The sequence below is a fragment of the Geotrypetes seraphini genome, chromosome 16 (genome assembly GCF_902459505.1).
Source record: "Geotrypetes seraphini chromosome 16, aGeoSer1.1, whole genome shotgun sequence".
NCBI classification, from domain to species: Eukaryota; Metazoa; Chordata; class Amphibia; order Gymnophiona; family Dermophiidae; genus Geotrypetes; species Geotrypetes seraphini.
In genome coordinates this window covers 48,096,857-48,110,349 of record NC_047099.1, presented here as the reverse complement: position 1 = coordinate 48,110,349, position 13,493 = coordinate 48,096,857, and the positions used below count along the sequence as shown (strand labels likewise).

At 45.0% G+C, this 13,493-nt stretch overlaps 1 protein-coding gene across 2 annotated transcripts; it reads right to left on the bottom strand.

Annotated features, from left to right (window-relative positions):
• Window positions 1-256: 256 nt before the first annotated feature.
• LOC117349898 (enolase-phosphatase E1-like) lies at window positions 257-7,287 on the bottom strand. 2 transcript variants are annotated; one of them, XM_033923592.1, is made up of 3 exons: window positions 7,143-7,287; window positions 3,374-4,977; window positions 257-1,318 (listed from the first exon to the last, which is right to left on the bottom strand). In XM_033923592.1, exons 2-3 carry the CDS (start codon window positions 4,970-4,972, stop codon window positions 1,298-1,300), a joined length of 1,620 nt encoding a protein of 539 aa, XP_033779483.1. In that variant the 5' UTR covers window positions 4,973-4,977; window positions 7,143-7,287; the 3' UTR covers window positions 257-1,297. The 2 variants fall into 2 exon arrangements, with proteins under 2 accessions (XP_033779483.1, XP_033779484.1); XM_033923593.1 differs by having other exon boundaries at window positions 257-1,315.
• Window positions 7,288-13,493: the final 6,206 nt, after the last annotated feature.

Here is a 13,493-nt window from a genome sequence, read left to right as displayed (position 1 = left end):
CTCCAGTTTATGTTTGGATTAAAGCCTTTTTTACAGCCAGTGGCATAGCTGTGGATGGCACAGAGACACCTGGACCCATCTCTTCTTCATTTGATGGGGGAGGGAGTGTAAGGCTTCCCTGTTCCCGGGGAGCGGATGTGTTCCCCAAGATGGGATCAAAGGAACAGGATCTGGCGGATCAGCATGCCATCCTTTCTTCCCTTCCCTCTTTTTCCAACTGAGTCCACTTGACCCCACCAAAATCAGAGACCACATGAAAAGATGAAAAAGAAACTTTATTGAAAGATTTTTGTTGCTTTAGGAAGCTTGTAAGGACATTCAATCACACACTTTGGTTACAGGGTTACAATTTATTTTTTGGAATAACATACTGGAGAGCAGTGCGTAGTTCAGGGTTATGAGTAACGGTTTCTCTCCTCCCTGACCATAGAAATGGCATCCCTTGTGAGCAGGAACTCACTCTCTGCAGGCAAATGATTGCCTTTCCTGAAGGCCTTTAACCATGAATTGTATGAGGCAAGGGTAGAATTACCGTATTTAGCAATGTAAAAACCTGGGACCCATTCTGCCCCCAGCTCCCCCCCAACCCCCCCTCATCTCTTCTTCCCTGAGCTTCAGGCCGCATCTTGAGGGCCTCTGAGCATGCACGGATGCGTGTGACGTCATCCGCGCACACTTGGAGGCCCTCCAGACATGGCTGGAGCTTGGAACTTTCCAAAATCCGGACATAACTGCTGGGTTTTGGAAAGTCCAGTCCTCTAAAAAGAGGACATGTCTTGGTTTTCTGAAACATCTGGTAACCCTAGGCAAGGACATTATTAGGACGTATTCTAATATTTAGAAATACATTGCACTGGCATTTTTAAACCAGAGAGATTTCTGATTTCCCCACCCTTGATGTAATCTGGGCTAGGAGTGCCGTAATCGATTGGAATTTTGAAGGGTATGTTTTTAGGGGTGGGCTTTGGGCTTTTATTTATGTAGTTCCTTTCCAGTGGGGTTTTTTTAAAAAAGTAAACCGCTGAGAGAGTTTGGTCTTCAAGTATAATAAACTAAATTATAAGATGATGGAAGATTGACCAGGCCCTGACTCTAAAGTTTTCCTTTAAGGAACAGGAAATGCTCAGAAACTTATATGACAAGGCAAACGGGGTTTGTTAGTTTAATTAGTGTTGATGCTTCTACAGAAAGCTGTGTCTAGTTTCCGAATTCTCTTGTGACTGCAGCAGTATTACCGTTAAAGCCACGGTTTGGTCTTTGCAGTGCTGCTGTCGTGTTAAATGCCTGGATCCTCACGTCACATCTCGGACCCATCCTGCTGAAAGAAAGAAAAACAGGAGTCAAAAATCTCAATGGCAGTTCTCGTGTTTTCGTAAAGGTGGACTGGGCCTGGGTAGTTGTTTCCGCAAGGCTGGTCTTGACGCTTTCTTTCCGGTGCCTTTGAGAGAAATAGAGGAACAGCTCGGTGACCTCTCAAAACAGGCAAACGAAAATAACAGAGCAGTGGCATAGGAATGGGGGGGGGGGCACAGGCGCCTATCCTCTCTGCCCCCCTCCCCCCCCCCGGCGCATGTGCACGGCTTCCCTTCCCCCACACCTCTAATGTTCCATCAACCCCTAACCTGCTATTGCGTCAGCACTGGCTCTTCCTCCAACGTTGCTTCCTGGACCTGTGCCTACAAAGTGACGTCAGAGGAAGAGCTGGCGCGACAGCAGCTTTGGAGTTGCTGCTCACGCCAGGAACGTTACAGGGGAAGGAAAGTGGCGTGCGTGCGGCAGGAGGGGGCAGGGAAGGAGCGTGTGCAGGTGAGGGCCACCGTCCCAGGCACCTCTCGCCCTCGCTACGCCACTGCAACAGAGGAGGCTCTAGAAAAACGAATGAGGCCCGGCGGTCGTAAATGCCAGGGGAGACTCCAGTGAAACGCAGAGCGTGCAAAATGCATGAGATCTAGAGCAGTGGTCCCCAACCCTGTCCTGGAGGACCACCAGGCCAATTGGGTTTTCAGGCTACCCCTAATGAGTATGCATGGAGCAGATTTGCATGCCTGTCACTTCCTTTATATGCAAATCTCTCTCATGCCTATGCATTAGGGCTAGTCTGAAAACCCAATTGGCCTGGTGGTCCTCCAGGACAGGGTTGGGAGCCACTGAGCTAGACAGTGCTGCACTTGTACAGGAACTGCCTGTTCGGTTGGTGTTTATAAAAGGAAGAATTTTCAGACCAAACGATATCTGCCTACAGGAAGGAGGGGCAGTTGCCTTATAACAGAAGCAGGTAAGAGTTCAGCATTTTGCCTTTTAAGCTCTCTTGGGTAGGAACTCTCCATTTATTGTGCCTTCAAGCCTGTTGCTGCATGTACTGTCGGAGTGTACTTAAAAAGATAACGCTGAGAGATCTTTAAGCAGATTTTTCCCTCCTGTTTCTCCCATTGCTGAAGGCAGACGTGTTTAGCACAATGTCGCATAGTACACCTAAGACCTAGAATCTGGTTTGCATTTTTGTAAGAAAGGTGTACCGATGTGATTACAGAAAGTGGTAGATGTGTAGATCAGTCTCCCCGAAGAGGTGGCGGAGACAGAGACTGTCTGATTTCAAGAAAACGTGGGATCTGTTAGAGAGAGGAAGAGAGAATGGTTACTGCGAATGGTTTATTTGGCCTTTATCTGCCATCATGTTTCTATGTTTCTGATCATGGCTGCCTGCAGCAGAGATTTTAGGGATGGGTTAGGGGGTTCACAGTAGAGGAATAAGGAAGCAGCGAGCTGATATGGCTTTTCAGCTCCCACGTTAATGCATTCTAGGAATTTTCTCACAGGAGGTGGATCCAGAACTGGCTTTCCTTCTGGAATCCTGCATGCTGGAAAAAGTAATTTTGGTATGGGTGAGAAAACTGCGCAGAGATGATAAGTGACACTTGGTTCTTGCACAGAGACTCGGGTAGCCCAGCAGCCACCGAGTTCACGTGAAGGAGCTGGGAATACCGATACCACAGTGCACCAAGTTCAAAATCTAGACTAGGTGTGATCTCCAAGAATGTGGTCTTTTAGCAGACAGGGTTTAGAACTTGCGTTATAGGGGAATGTGTTGCAAACTTATAGCTCTGTGTTCTGTTCAGTGGGAGGCACATCCTACCTTGCTTCTTTGTTAAAAACAAATCTTACCATATTGTCTTGATTGTAACTATGCTGTTTGTCTGGATTTTCTGGCTGGTTGGGAGCTGTACTCGAGCTTGGGGAGGGGACAGAAACATGAAAACAATCTATTTGTTCTGCTCTCTCTCCATACTGTTTTCATATATCTGTTTTGTTCTGTTGCATTGAATATTTTTCATCAATAAATATAATGTACAAAACCCTCCCAAACAAATCTTACCTTCTCCTCCATTGGTTCTTCTGTGCTTTGGAGCCCTTCTGCATCCTTGCTGTTCACGGTTTCTTCATTCTGAGCTTCTGAGCTTTCCACACATTTCATCTCGCAGCACTTCGCAGTGGTATTTTCTTCTGGGACATGTAAACAGTTGGAAGACTGGTGTGCCTCCTGTGGCTCTTCACCCATGCTAGCCTGCTGATCTTGTTCGCTGGCACTGTGCAGTTTTTGCTGTGCCGAGTCTCCAAGGAGAACGTCTGTGATGCTCTCTGAAGGAGGGTGGCTTTCTTCAGGACATGCCTGGATCTTGGGCACGTGCTGTGAACTGCTGAGAGAGAGCTCAGTGGTGATGTCTAATGGGGATGGGCCTCTGGTGGTGCCTTCAGCTGTTGTGTTGTAGTCTTCGGAATGTTGCAGCCCCCTTCCAAGGGGTTGAGTACTCTCTTCAGTTCCCTCTGGTGGACTAAAACTAGTGCCTCCGTGCTGTGCTTTTTCCAAAAAAGTGGAGTCCACCTCTGTGGTATCTGAGTTGCCTTCTTGGCATGTGATCGCTTGAGATGCAGTCAAATCATCTATTGCAGTAGGGTTTTGTGTGTTGGAATCTTCTGCAGGTTTATGGGATATAGCATGGCCTTCTTGAATCTTGGTAGAGTTGGCTTGGGATATGGTGGCTTCTTGGGATAGAGTAGGGTTGTTTTCAGTTGCAGTAGGGTCTTGTGTGGTAAGGTCTTCTGGAGGTATGGTAGGAATTTCTTGGGTTGTAGTGGGGTCATCTTGAGGCACAGTAGGGTGTTGGTGGGTGGTGGCTTCTTGGGATAGAGTAGGATTTTCTTCGGTTGCAGTAGGGTCTTGTGTGGTAAGGTCTTCTGGAGGTATGGTAGGAATTTCCTGGGTTATAATGGGATTGTCTTGAGGCATAGTAGGGTGTTGGTGGGTGGAGGCTTCTTGGGAAAGAGTAGAGTTGTTTTCAGTTGTGGTAAGGTTTTCTGGAGCTACAGTAGGAGCTTCTTGGCACAACTCTTTCATTTCAAGATAGCTGTCGTCTCTTTCAGATTTAATATTGAGTGCTTCATTCTTAGTAAGGTAGGGGGTGGTATCATCTCCTGGACATTTTTTGGTCTCTGTTTCTTCTTTCTTGTCATCTTCGTGATTGGTCTTCGCTGATTCCTTTCCTTCCTGCACATTCCCATGCTTGTCTGCATGACAATCTGTAAACCACGTAGCCTGACTCCCCTGCTCAAGAGTTTCATGTTGCGTGTGTTCAGTAGTTTGTGCTTCCTTAAAAATTGTTTCAGGAGCCTCCAGATGGTCTTCTGAGACGTATTCACCCTTACTCACTTGAAGCTCACCTTCCTTTACTGTGGAGGACTCCCGGTTGTCACCATGCAGGCTGTCTGACATGCCTGGATGCTCTCCTCTCTCATCTGTATCAGTACCTGCTCTGTATTCATTGATTACTTTTTCTTTCTCAGCAACTTCTTCCTGCATCACTGGTGTGGCTTCAGAGGCCTCTTTTCCCGCTTCAGGGAGCCTGCTGGTTTCATCTTCCACAGAGGAGTTCACAACTTGTGATGTCTCACCTTCTGTATCCATATGATCTGCCATTTGTACTGAAAAAACAGGAAGACAGGACTCAGAAAAGCTGGGAGGAACAGCAGTATTGAAAAACCGATGCAAGGCAGAGGGATAGTGTGGCTGTGGTAACCTGAGACTGGATAATCTACTACTATTATGAATTATTTCTATAGCGCTATCAGACACACGCTGCGCTGTACATAGTCACAAAGAAGACAGTCCCTGCTCCAAAGAGCTTACAGTCTAAACAGGATGTAATGGATCCAGTTAAGGCGAAGGGTTAAACTGCTGGCTGGGTTGGAGGGCAGAGGGGAGTACAGGACAATTGAGCCACTGTGACATCACTGATGAGGTTGTCTCTTATTGGTGGAATGAGGCATTATGACATCACAATCTCAGCTCTTCTTCTCAAAGACTGAAACTCTTCACACTACTATGAATGATTTCCTGTAACGCTACCAGATATATGCAGCGCTGTACAGAGTCACAGAGAAGACAGTCCCTACTCGAGTGAGCTTGCAATCTAAACAATCCAGACAAACAGGATGCCAGAATAGGGGTTACAGTTAGAGGGGAGGGTTAAACTGCTGGCTAGGGTGGTGAGCAGAGGGAGTAGGGTTATGAGTTGAAGGCTGTTTACATGTTGCAGAAGAATCTGAAGTAGAAAATGTCTTTAAAAATTGGATAAAAATGTGTGCAAACAGATGCCCCAAAAGTAATGACCAGTGGTTGGGTACATTTCTATCCAACAGTTTATCGGATGCTGCCTTTCTTATTGTGTTCTAGTGTGCTACATGGATCCCCTTCTAGACCATACCATTTTGTATTGAATCAGAAAGCTGGACATGAATTTTACAGAGCACTTCCACAGAGATTTGGCACTCTATGAACTAATCTTCCAAACTAAATTTTGTTCCTCATGATACGAAAGCCAGGGGACACTCCATGAAATTACATTGGAATACTTTTAAAAGAAACAGAGAGTGGTAGAAAACTGGAACGCTCTTCCGGAGTCTGTTATAGGGGATAACACCCTCCAGGGTTTCAAGACAAAGTTGGACAAGTTCATGCTAAACTGGTGAGACTGGACTCATTTGGAGCACTGGTCTTGACCTTGGGGCCGCCGCGTGAGCGGAAGGCTGGGCAGGATGGGCCATTGGTCTGACCCAGCAGCAGCAATTCTTATGTACACAAAGAATAGTTCTGGAACTCGTTGCCAGAGAAGGTGGTTACAGCAGTTAGTGTAACTGGGTTCAAGAAAGGCTTGGACAAGTTCCTGGAAGAAAAGTCCATAGTCTGTTATTGAGACAGACATGGGGGAAGCCACTGCTTGTCCCGGGATCAGTTGCATGGAATCTTGCTACTATTTGGGTTTGCGCCAGGTATTGTGACCTGGATGGGCCACTGTTGGAAACGGAGACTGGGCTAGATGGACCTTTGGTCTGACCCAGTATGGCTGCTGTTATGTTCTTAAGATTTAGTCTAGATTTACTTCTGGAAATGCAAGCTGATTTCTCAAGTATTCACTTGATCCTCGGAGCTCACCCAGGTGCCCTTGTTCATCAGGGGGAAGAGCTCTTAGTACGTTATTGTATGCTGATATTCAGGACTTAGGGTGAGGAGCGATAGGAGGGTTGGGGTGATAGTTATTACTGGGGTGTAGGGAGCATAGGATGATGTTCTTACTGGAGAGTAGAGGGGATACAGGGCGAGGAATGATAGCAGGAGGTGGGATGATAGTGTATGTACTTTACAAGGTAATAGTTAATAAAATTAGTAAACATTTCCAGATGTAGACCAGAAACTAACCATAATCAGCAGATGGGGGAACTATTACTCCCTACATTGCTAAGTAAAGTTTAAAAAGCAGAAGCATTGCCTGAGAAGAGGGATCCTTCAGAAACCTGCAGCTGAAGCTACAATGAGCTTTGCCTCTACCCAACCACCTTGGTGTTTCTTGAATTTTAGCTGCATCCACAAAAGCAATTTTAAGGAGCCTCAGATTCTGGGCTCAGACCCCCTAGCACCCAAAGCCTCTCAAAGTTCTCCATCAAGATTAAAACATGGGTGGAAAATCCATAGGAAAGTTGAGCACCAAGTAGATGGAATCAAGTGTGTCTGCTTTTCCAAGGAGCTAGCCTGGAAAGAGAGAGGCGGAAAGACCCTGCCAATATCAGTTGGCGAATGGATTGATAAGTACCTGTTATAAAAGGGATGTATGCAGAGCAGCTTGGTCTTTGGCAAGACCACCAGGAGAGGACGGATTCAGATGTCTTCACCGGGAGAGTGATACGACCGAGTCTTCTGGGTTTCACTCAGGGCTCAGAGAAAGCTCAAGCGACGTTTGCTGAAAAACCTGGGGTGGGGAGAGAAGAAGGAGGTGGAGACAGTTGGAGAGAGCCAGAGGAATCTTTTCCAAGGTGATTCTCAGTTTTGCCAGGGCTGTTTAGCAAAGCGAGGGGGGGGTGCTTGGGTCTTAGCAGGAGCTGTGAGCGATGGCATGCAGTTGAGCAAGGCTATAAAGCTCTCTTTGTAGCTGCAGGCAAATGAACCCAACTGTCAAAGCCAAGGAGGGGGCTGTCAAAACTCAGATGTCTGATGCAGTGATGAAGGCAGCTCAGTGCTAATTTGGTTTTGTTCAGGTGAATGCCTGGCATTCTGAAACGGCCACTGCTCTCTCATGCTAAATAACCTCCTACCACCAGTTAAAAAAAAAAAGGGAATTTTTTTTAGGTGGGGAAGTGCAGAAACAGGATATGTTGGTGTGTCTCTCATTTCACCATCTCAAATTATATAGTGTGTAAGATGAGGGCTGGAATCTAGACTAGAGAATGACACGTTCCCATCCCCACAAGAACTCAGTTTCCCTGTCCTGTCCCATTCCTGTAAGCTCTGCCTTAATCGCACAAGTCTCGGACACTTATGATTTGAAAGTGAAAAGCTTCAGCCTCTGAAAATCAGAGCTGGTATTGTGACATCATAATGCCTCATTCCACCAATAGGAGAAGCCAACCTCATCAGTGATGTCACAATGGCTTGGTTGTCCTATACTTGGCTCACTTTTACTACACTTTGATTTCCAGAGAATGACACGGGGACAAATTTATCCCGGTGCCCGCAGGAACTCAATTTCCCTGTCCCCCGCGAGGTTTGTCGCTGTCCCTGTCCCTGTCCCATTCTTGCAAGCTCTGCCTTAACCGCACAAGCCTCGGACACTTACGATTTTAAAGTGTTTGAGGCTTGTGTAGATGAGGACGGAGCTCGCAGGAATGTGGCACAGACGGGCAAAGAATTTGACGGGACGGAAAAATGAGTTCCTGCGAGGATGGGGAAAATTTAGAAACATAGAAAGATGACGGCAGAAAAGGGCCATAGCCCATCAAGTCTGCCCACTCCACTAACCCACCCCGATAAATTTGTCCCCATGTCATTCTCTATTCTAGAACAATACATCAAAAAGACAAAAGTTTTGATCATCTCGGTGTGTGTGACTTAGATTTATTTCTTTGTGCTTCCATTTTAATCCCCGGCTCTGCCCTTGACTCTTGAGTGGCCTCAGGGTCAGTCCCTGTATCTCCCAGTGCCTGAGTTCTAATCCCTGCTTCTGCCACCTGTTCTTTTCATATAATAGAGGTTTTCCAGAAGTCTTAAAACAGGTGGCCCCCCCCATGTGTAACTTTTAGTGCCTGGAAGGTCTCTTGCAGAAACTGCTTGTTTCTAATCTTATTTTCTCTGGTAAAGAGACAGGAGATGTGAAGTTGGTACAGAACAAGCTGTAATCGCGTGCTGAAGAATTTTCTGAAAGCCTCCCATTGTCTCTCCTGCACGCTTTTTGTTTCTTATTTTTTTTCTCAGTAGCAGATTTGTGGGGACACGAGTGATTGCCCTTGAACAAGGCTGATAAAGTCCTCTTGCAAAACTTCATTTTTTCAGCTGCTTATCCCTGGCCCAGGCTCTGACTTTCTGTTCATCAGGGTCCTCAGTTTGCTTTGTAGAAGAGAGACTTTGTTGTACTGTAGCGGGAAAATGGACCACAAAGTCCAGGCTGTGTTTAATATTAAAGTATCGCTGACAGGTGCACTCTGATGAGGTCACAGCTAATCGGTGGCATTTGTTTCAAGATGTCCAGCTGTTGCGTTTTCAGTACATGTATATAAAAACACATTCCTAGTGAGGGTGCAATAATTTTCTCAGCTGTGTGATAACATACTGAATAAGACATCTCGACATCAGTGGTGACTTGTATAGATGGTTTCTTTGCTTCTGCTGTTAGGAAGTAAAGATGACTTTGTGACCTAAAACTGCAGGGTTGGTGTAGCGTAACCTGGCCTGAGATAACAGACCACAGTCTTTGGAAAAGGTTTGAGTATCCCTGAGTCCATGGAACTATGAAATAGGTCAACTAACAAGAATCCAAGGAAGAGGGGAGGGGGGCAGCGTCCCCAGGATGGTTTATGGCCCCAGTGTGTGGAACGTCCAGCTGGATGTGACTTTGTCTGTTGGGGTTTTTTTGTTGTTGTTTTGTTCAGAACGAGAAGCATTGAGTGAGGGATGTGGGAAATGAGCTGGAAGAAGGGCGACTGGCCATTAATGCCTTTGGCACAGCCGGTGCCCTTTTCCTTCCTGCTCCATTCCAGCATTAAAAGGACTATTATCGAGAACCTTCTGAAACTTGTAACCCTGACAGAAGTGGAAATATTCCTTTTCTTTTTTAAAAGAGCCTGGAGAGAGAGGACCTTGGCGTGTCTTGTACACTCAATCAGGTCTTTCTTCCTTTCCTGAGATTTCTTCTGCTTGTAAACGGCAGTTCTTAACCATGCTATTAAGTTCATGCAGAACATACTGATATTTATAAAGGACGGTCCCTACTTCATAATTTCACAGATTGGATGTGATGCATTAGGAAATTTATTAAAAATAAAGATCAAAGATCCAGAGAGACAATTTTTAAGATTTCACAGCACCCCCAAGTGTAGGTTTTTAGGTAGGATTTAACTGGGGGGGGTGAAGGGGGTGTAACAGGTCACAGCTTTGAGAAGGCTGTTCCAAGCCCTGAAGGCACAGTTGGATGGACGGTGAACAAAGGATGGAGTCGGTCAAGAGGAAGGCTACTAAAATGGTGTGTGGTCTTTGTCATAAGACGTATGGGGACAGACTGAAAGATCGCAATCTGTATACTTTGGAGGAAAGGCGGGAGGGGAGATATGATACAGACGTTTAAATACCTACGTAATGTAAATGCGCATGAGTCGAGTCTCTTTCATTTGAAAGGAAACGCTGCAATGAGAGGGCATAGGATGAAGTTAAGAGGTGATAGGCTCCGGAGTAATCTAAGGAAATACTTTTTTACAGAAAGGGTGGTAGATGCGTGGAACAGTCTCCCAGAAGAGGTGGTGGAAACAGAGCCTGTGTTTGAATTCAAGAGGGCCTGGGATAGACACGTGGGATCTCTGAGAGAGAGAGAGAGAGAGAAAGAGATAATGGTTACTGTGGATGGGCAGCAAGATGGGCCATTTGGCCTTTATTTGCCGTCATGTTTCTATGAACAGCTTGCATGATGACCAGAACTGGTAAGGAAGGATGTAAGGAGAGAGAATGGAGAACAAACAGCAGTACTTAGAGTGGCCTGAATGGTACCTCAAACTTCCTATAGAACAAGTGGCAACAGCAAGTGTGACCTTCCCTTATGTATACATCAGCCTCTGTATTTCTGTGTCCATCCCCTGAACCCTCCAGTCCTAAAGGTGACAAGCTCTGTATCCCTGTATCCATCCCCTGAACCCTCCAGTCCTAGAGGTAACATAGAAACATTATGGCAGAGAAAGGCCAAATGGCCCATCTAGTCTGCCCATCCGCAGTAACCATTATCTCTTCCTCTTTCTAAGAGATCCCACGTGTCTATCCCATACTTCCTTGAAATCAGACACAATCTTGGTCTGCACCACCTTTTCCGGGAGACTGTTCCATGCATCTACCACCCTTTCAGTAAAAAAGTATTTCCGTAGATTACTCCTGAGTCTATACCCTCTTAACTTCATCTCGGCTCATGCTTATTTATGCCACCTAGGTATTTAAACATCTCTATCATATCTCCCCTGTCCTGTCTTTCCTCTAAAGTATACATATTGAGATCTTTAAGTCTGTCCCCATACGCCTTATGACGAAGACCACGCATCGTTTTAGTAGCCTTCATCTGGACCAACGCCATCCTTTTTATATCTTTTTGAAGGTGTGGCCTCCAGAATTGTACACAATATTCTAAATGAGGTCTCATCAGAGGTTTGGCTACCATAAGATCATCATATACAATAACACTCAAGTCCCGCTCTTCTGTCGTGCACGCAAGTTCTTCACCCCCTAAACGGTACCGTTCCATTGAGTTCTTGGAGCCCAAATGCATTTCTTAGCATTAAATTTTAGCTGCCAAATTTCAGACCATTCTTCAAGCTTCGCTAGGTCTTTCTTCATGTTATTCACACCATCTGGGATGTCTATTACAGATTTTGGTATCATCTGCAAAGAGGCAAATATTACCTGACAGCCCATCAGCAATATCGCTTATAAAAATGTTAAAAAGAACAGGCCCAAGAGCAGAACCTTGAGGCACACCACTGATAACTTCCTTTTCCTCAGAGCGATCTCCATTGATCACAACCCTCTGTCGCCTTCCACTCAACCAGTTCTTGACCCAGCCTGTCACTTTGGGACCCATCCTGAGGGTACTCAGTTTATTTATTAGACGTCTGTGTGGAACACTGTTAAAGGCTTTGCTAAAATCTAAATACACCACATCTAGCGCAGTCCCTCTACCCAATTCTCTGGTAACCCAGTCAAAGAAATTGCTCATATTTGTCTGACAAGACCCACCTCTAGTGAATCCATGTTGCCTCCGGTCCTGTAATCCACAGAATTCCAGAAACTTGACCATTCTCTGTTTTCAAAGTGTTTCCATTCATTTGCTTACCACAGAAGTCAGACTTACCGGCCTGTAATTCCCTACTTCTTCCTTACTTCCACTTTTGTGTAGAGGGACCACATCCGCCCTTCTCCAGTCTTCCGGTACCATTCCCGGCTCTAGAGAAGCATTGAAAAGGTCAGTCAGCAGAGTCACCAGAACTTCCCTAAGTTCCTTCAAGACCCTCGGATGTACACCATCCAGCCCCATCGCTTTGTCTACCTTTAATTTAGCTAACTCCTCACGAACACAACCCTCTGTAAATCGATCAGGGTCTACCACTACTCCATTCCTATTCGTGTTTGTCTTCTGCGGTCCCGCTCCCGACGCTTCAGCCGTGAACACAGAACAGAAATATTTGTTAAGCAATTCAGCTTCTGCATATTCCTCCCCTTCACCTTTGAGTCTCACAATGCCACTTTTGTACTTCTTCCTATCACTGATATATCTAAAAATGTCTTGTCTCCCCACTTTACTGTGTGAACTATTTTTTTCGTCCATTCGTATCTTTGCTTTCCTGATACATAAAAAAATTATCTTATTGGATTGAACATTAGAAGTCTCTTGAGTGCCATTTCTGTATATGGTTTTAAAATCGTAAACAGATTTTTATTATGGATGGCAGCCATTTGACTTTTTAATTTTCAAAGATAGTATTAACCAGAGATATTTATTGCAAATCTTCTGACCTTATTTGCTGTACCTGCTCTAGGCCTGTAAATAAATCCTGGCACTGATCCACTGCCAAGACTCGTTCATGACTGCCTTGCGGGAAGGCTGCAGGAGAATCTTCCAGCTTCTTCCCCAGCGACTGCCAGACATTAAGCATCAACTTTGTGCAAAATTATACGGTGATCTCTGTGTCCTGGCTGCGTCGTTGCCGTTTTTAACATGATCTTTGCATTTATATATGTCTCCAACAATTGGGTCCAAAGTGGTTTGTGATATCCTTTTACTAAATCACGATAGCGGTTATTAGCGCAGGGAGCTGTGCTGTATGCCCTGTTCTGTTCCCGATGCTCGTAGAGTTCCTATGTTAATGTTTATTTAAGATTTGATCTACCGCTCCTGCATTTTACTGACCTAAGCGGTTTACAATGTATCAAACTAAAATGAAATTAGGTACTTGAGAAAAACGACCCTATCTGTCCCAAAAGCTCACAATCTAGCTAAAGTAGTTTCAAGTTTATTAAAAGTTTGTTGTACACGCAATATCAAATACTTCAATGCGTATGACAATTTAAAATTAGGAGACAAAAAGAAAACAATTTATACAAATAAACATACAATGTATGTACACAAGTAATTAGCGATACAAAAGGGAAGAGGGGTGAAGAAAGTAAGAGTACATTTCATCAGGAGGGTGATGAAGAATGTTTTATAAATATGGCTAAGCCTAAAAAGAGGATAGGGGAGGTTGTGACCTATACATAAGGTCTGGTTAAAATTAGGTATTTGAGCCTGGGATTAATGATAGATGAATTATCCTATCTAGGACTCAAATGCGTCTTTGTACGGGTGGCATTTTAATGTGCTTTTAAGTACCTGATTAAAATAAAAATATGTAATACATTTATAAGATCAAAAATCAAAGAA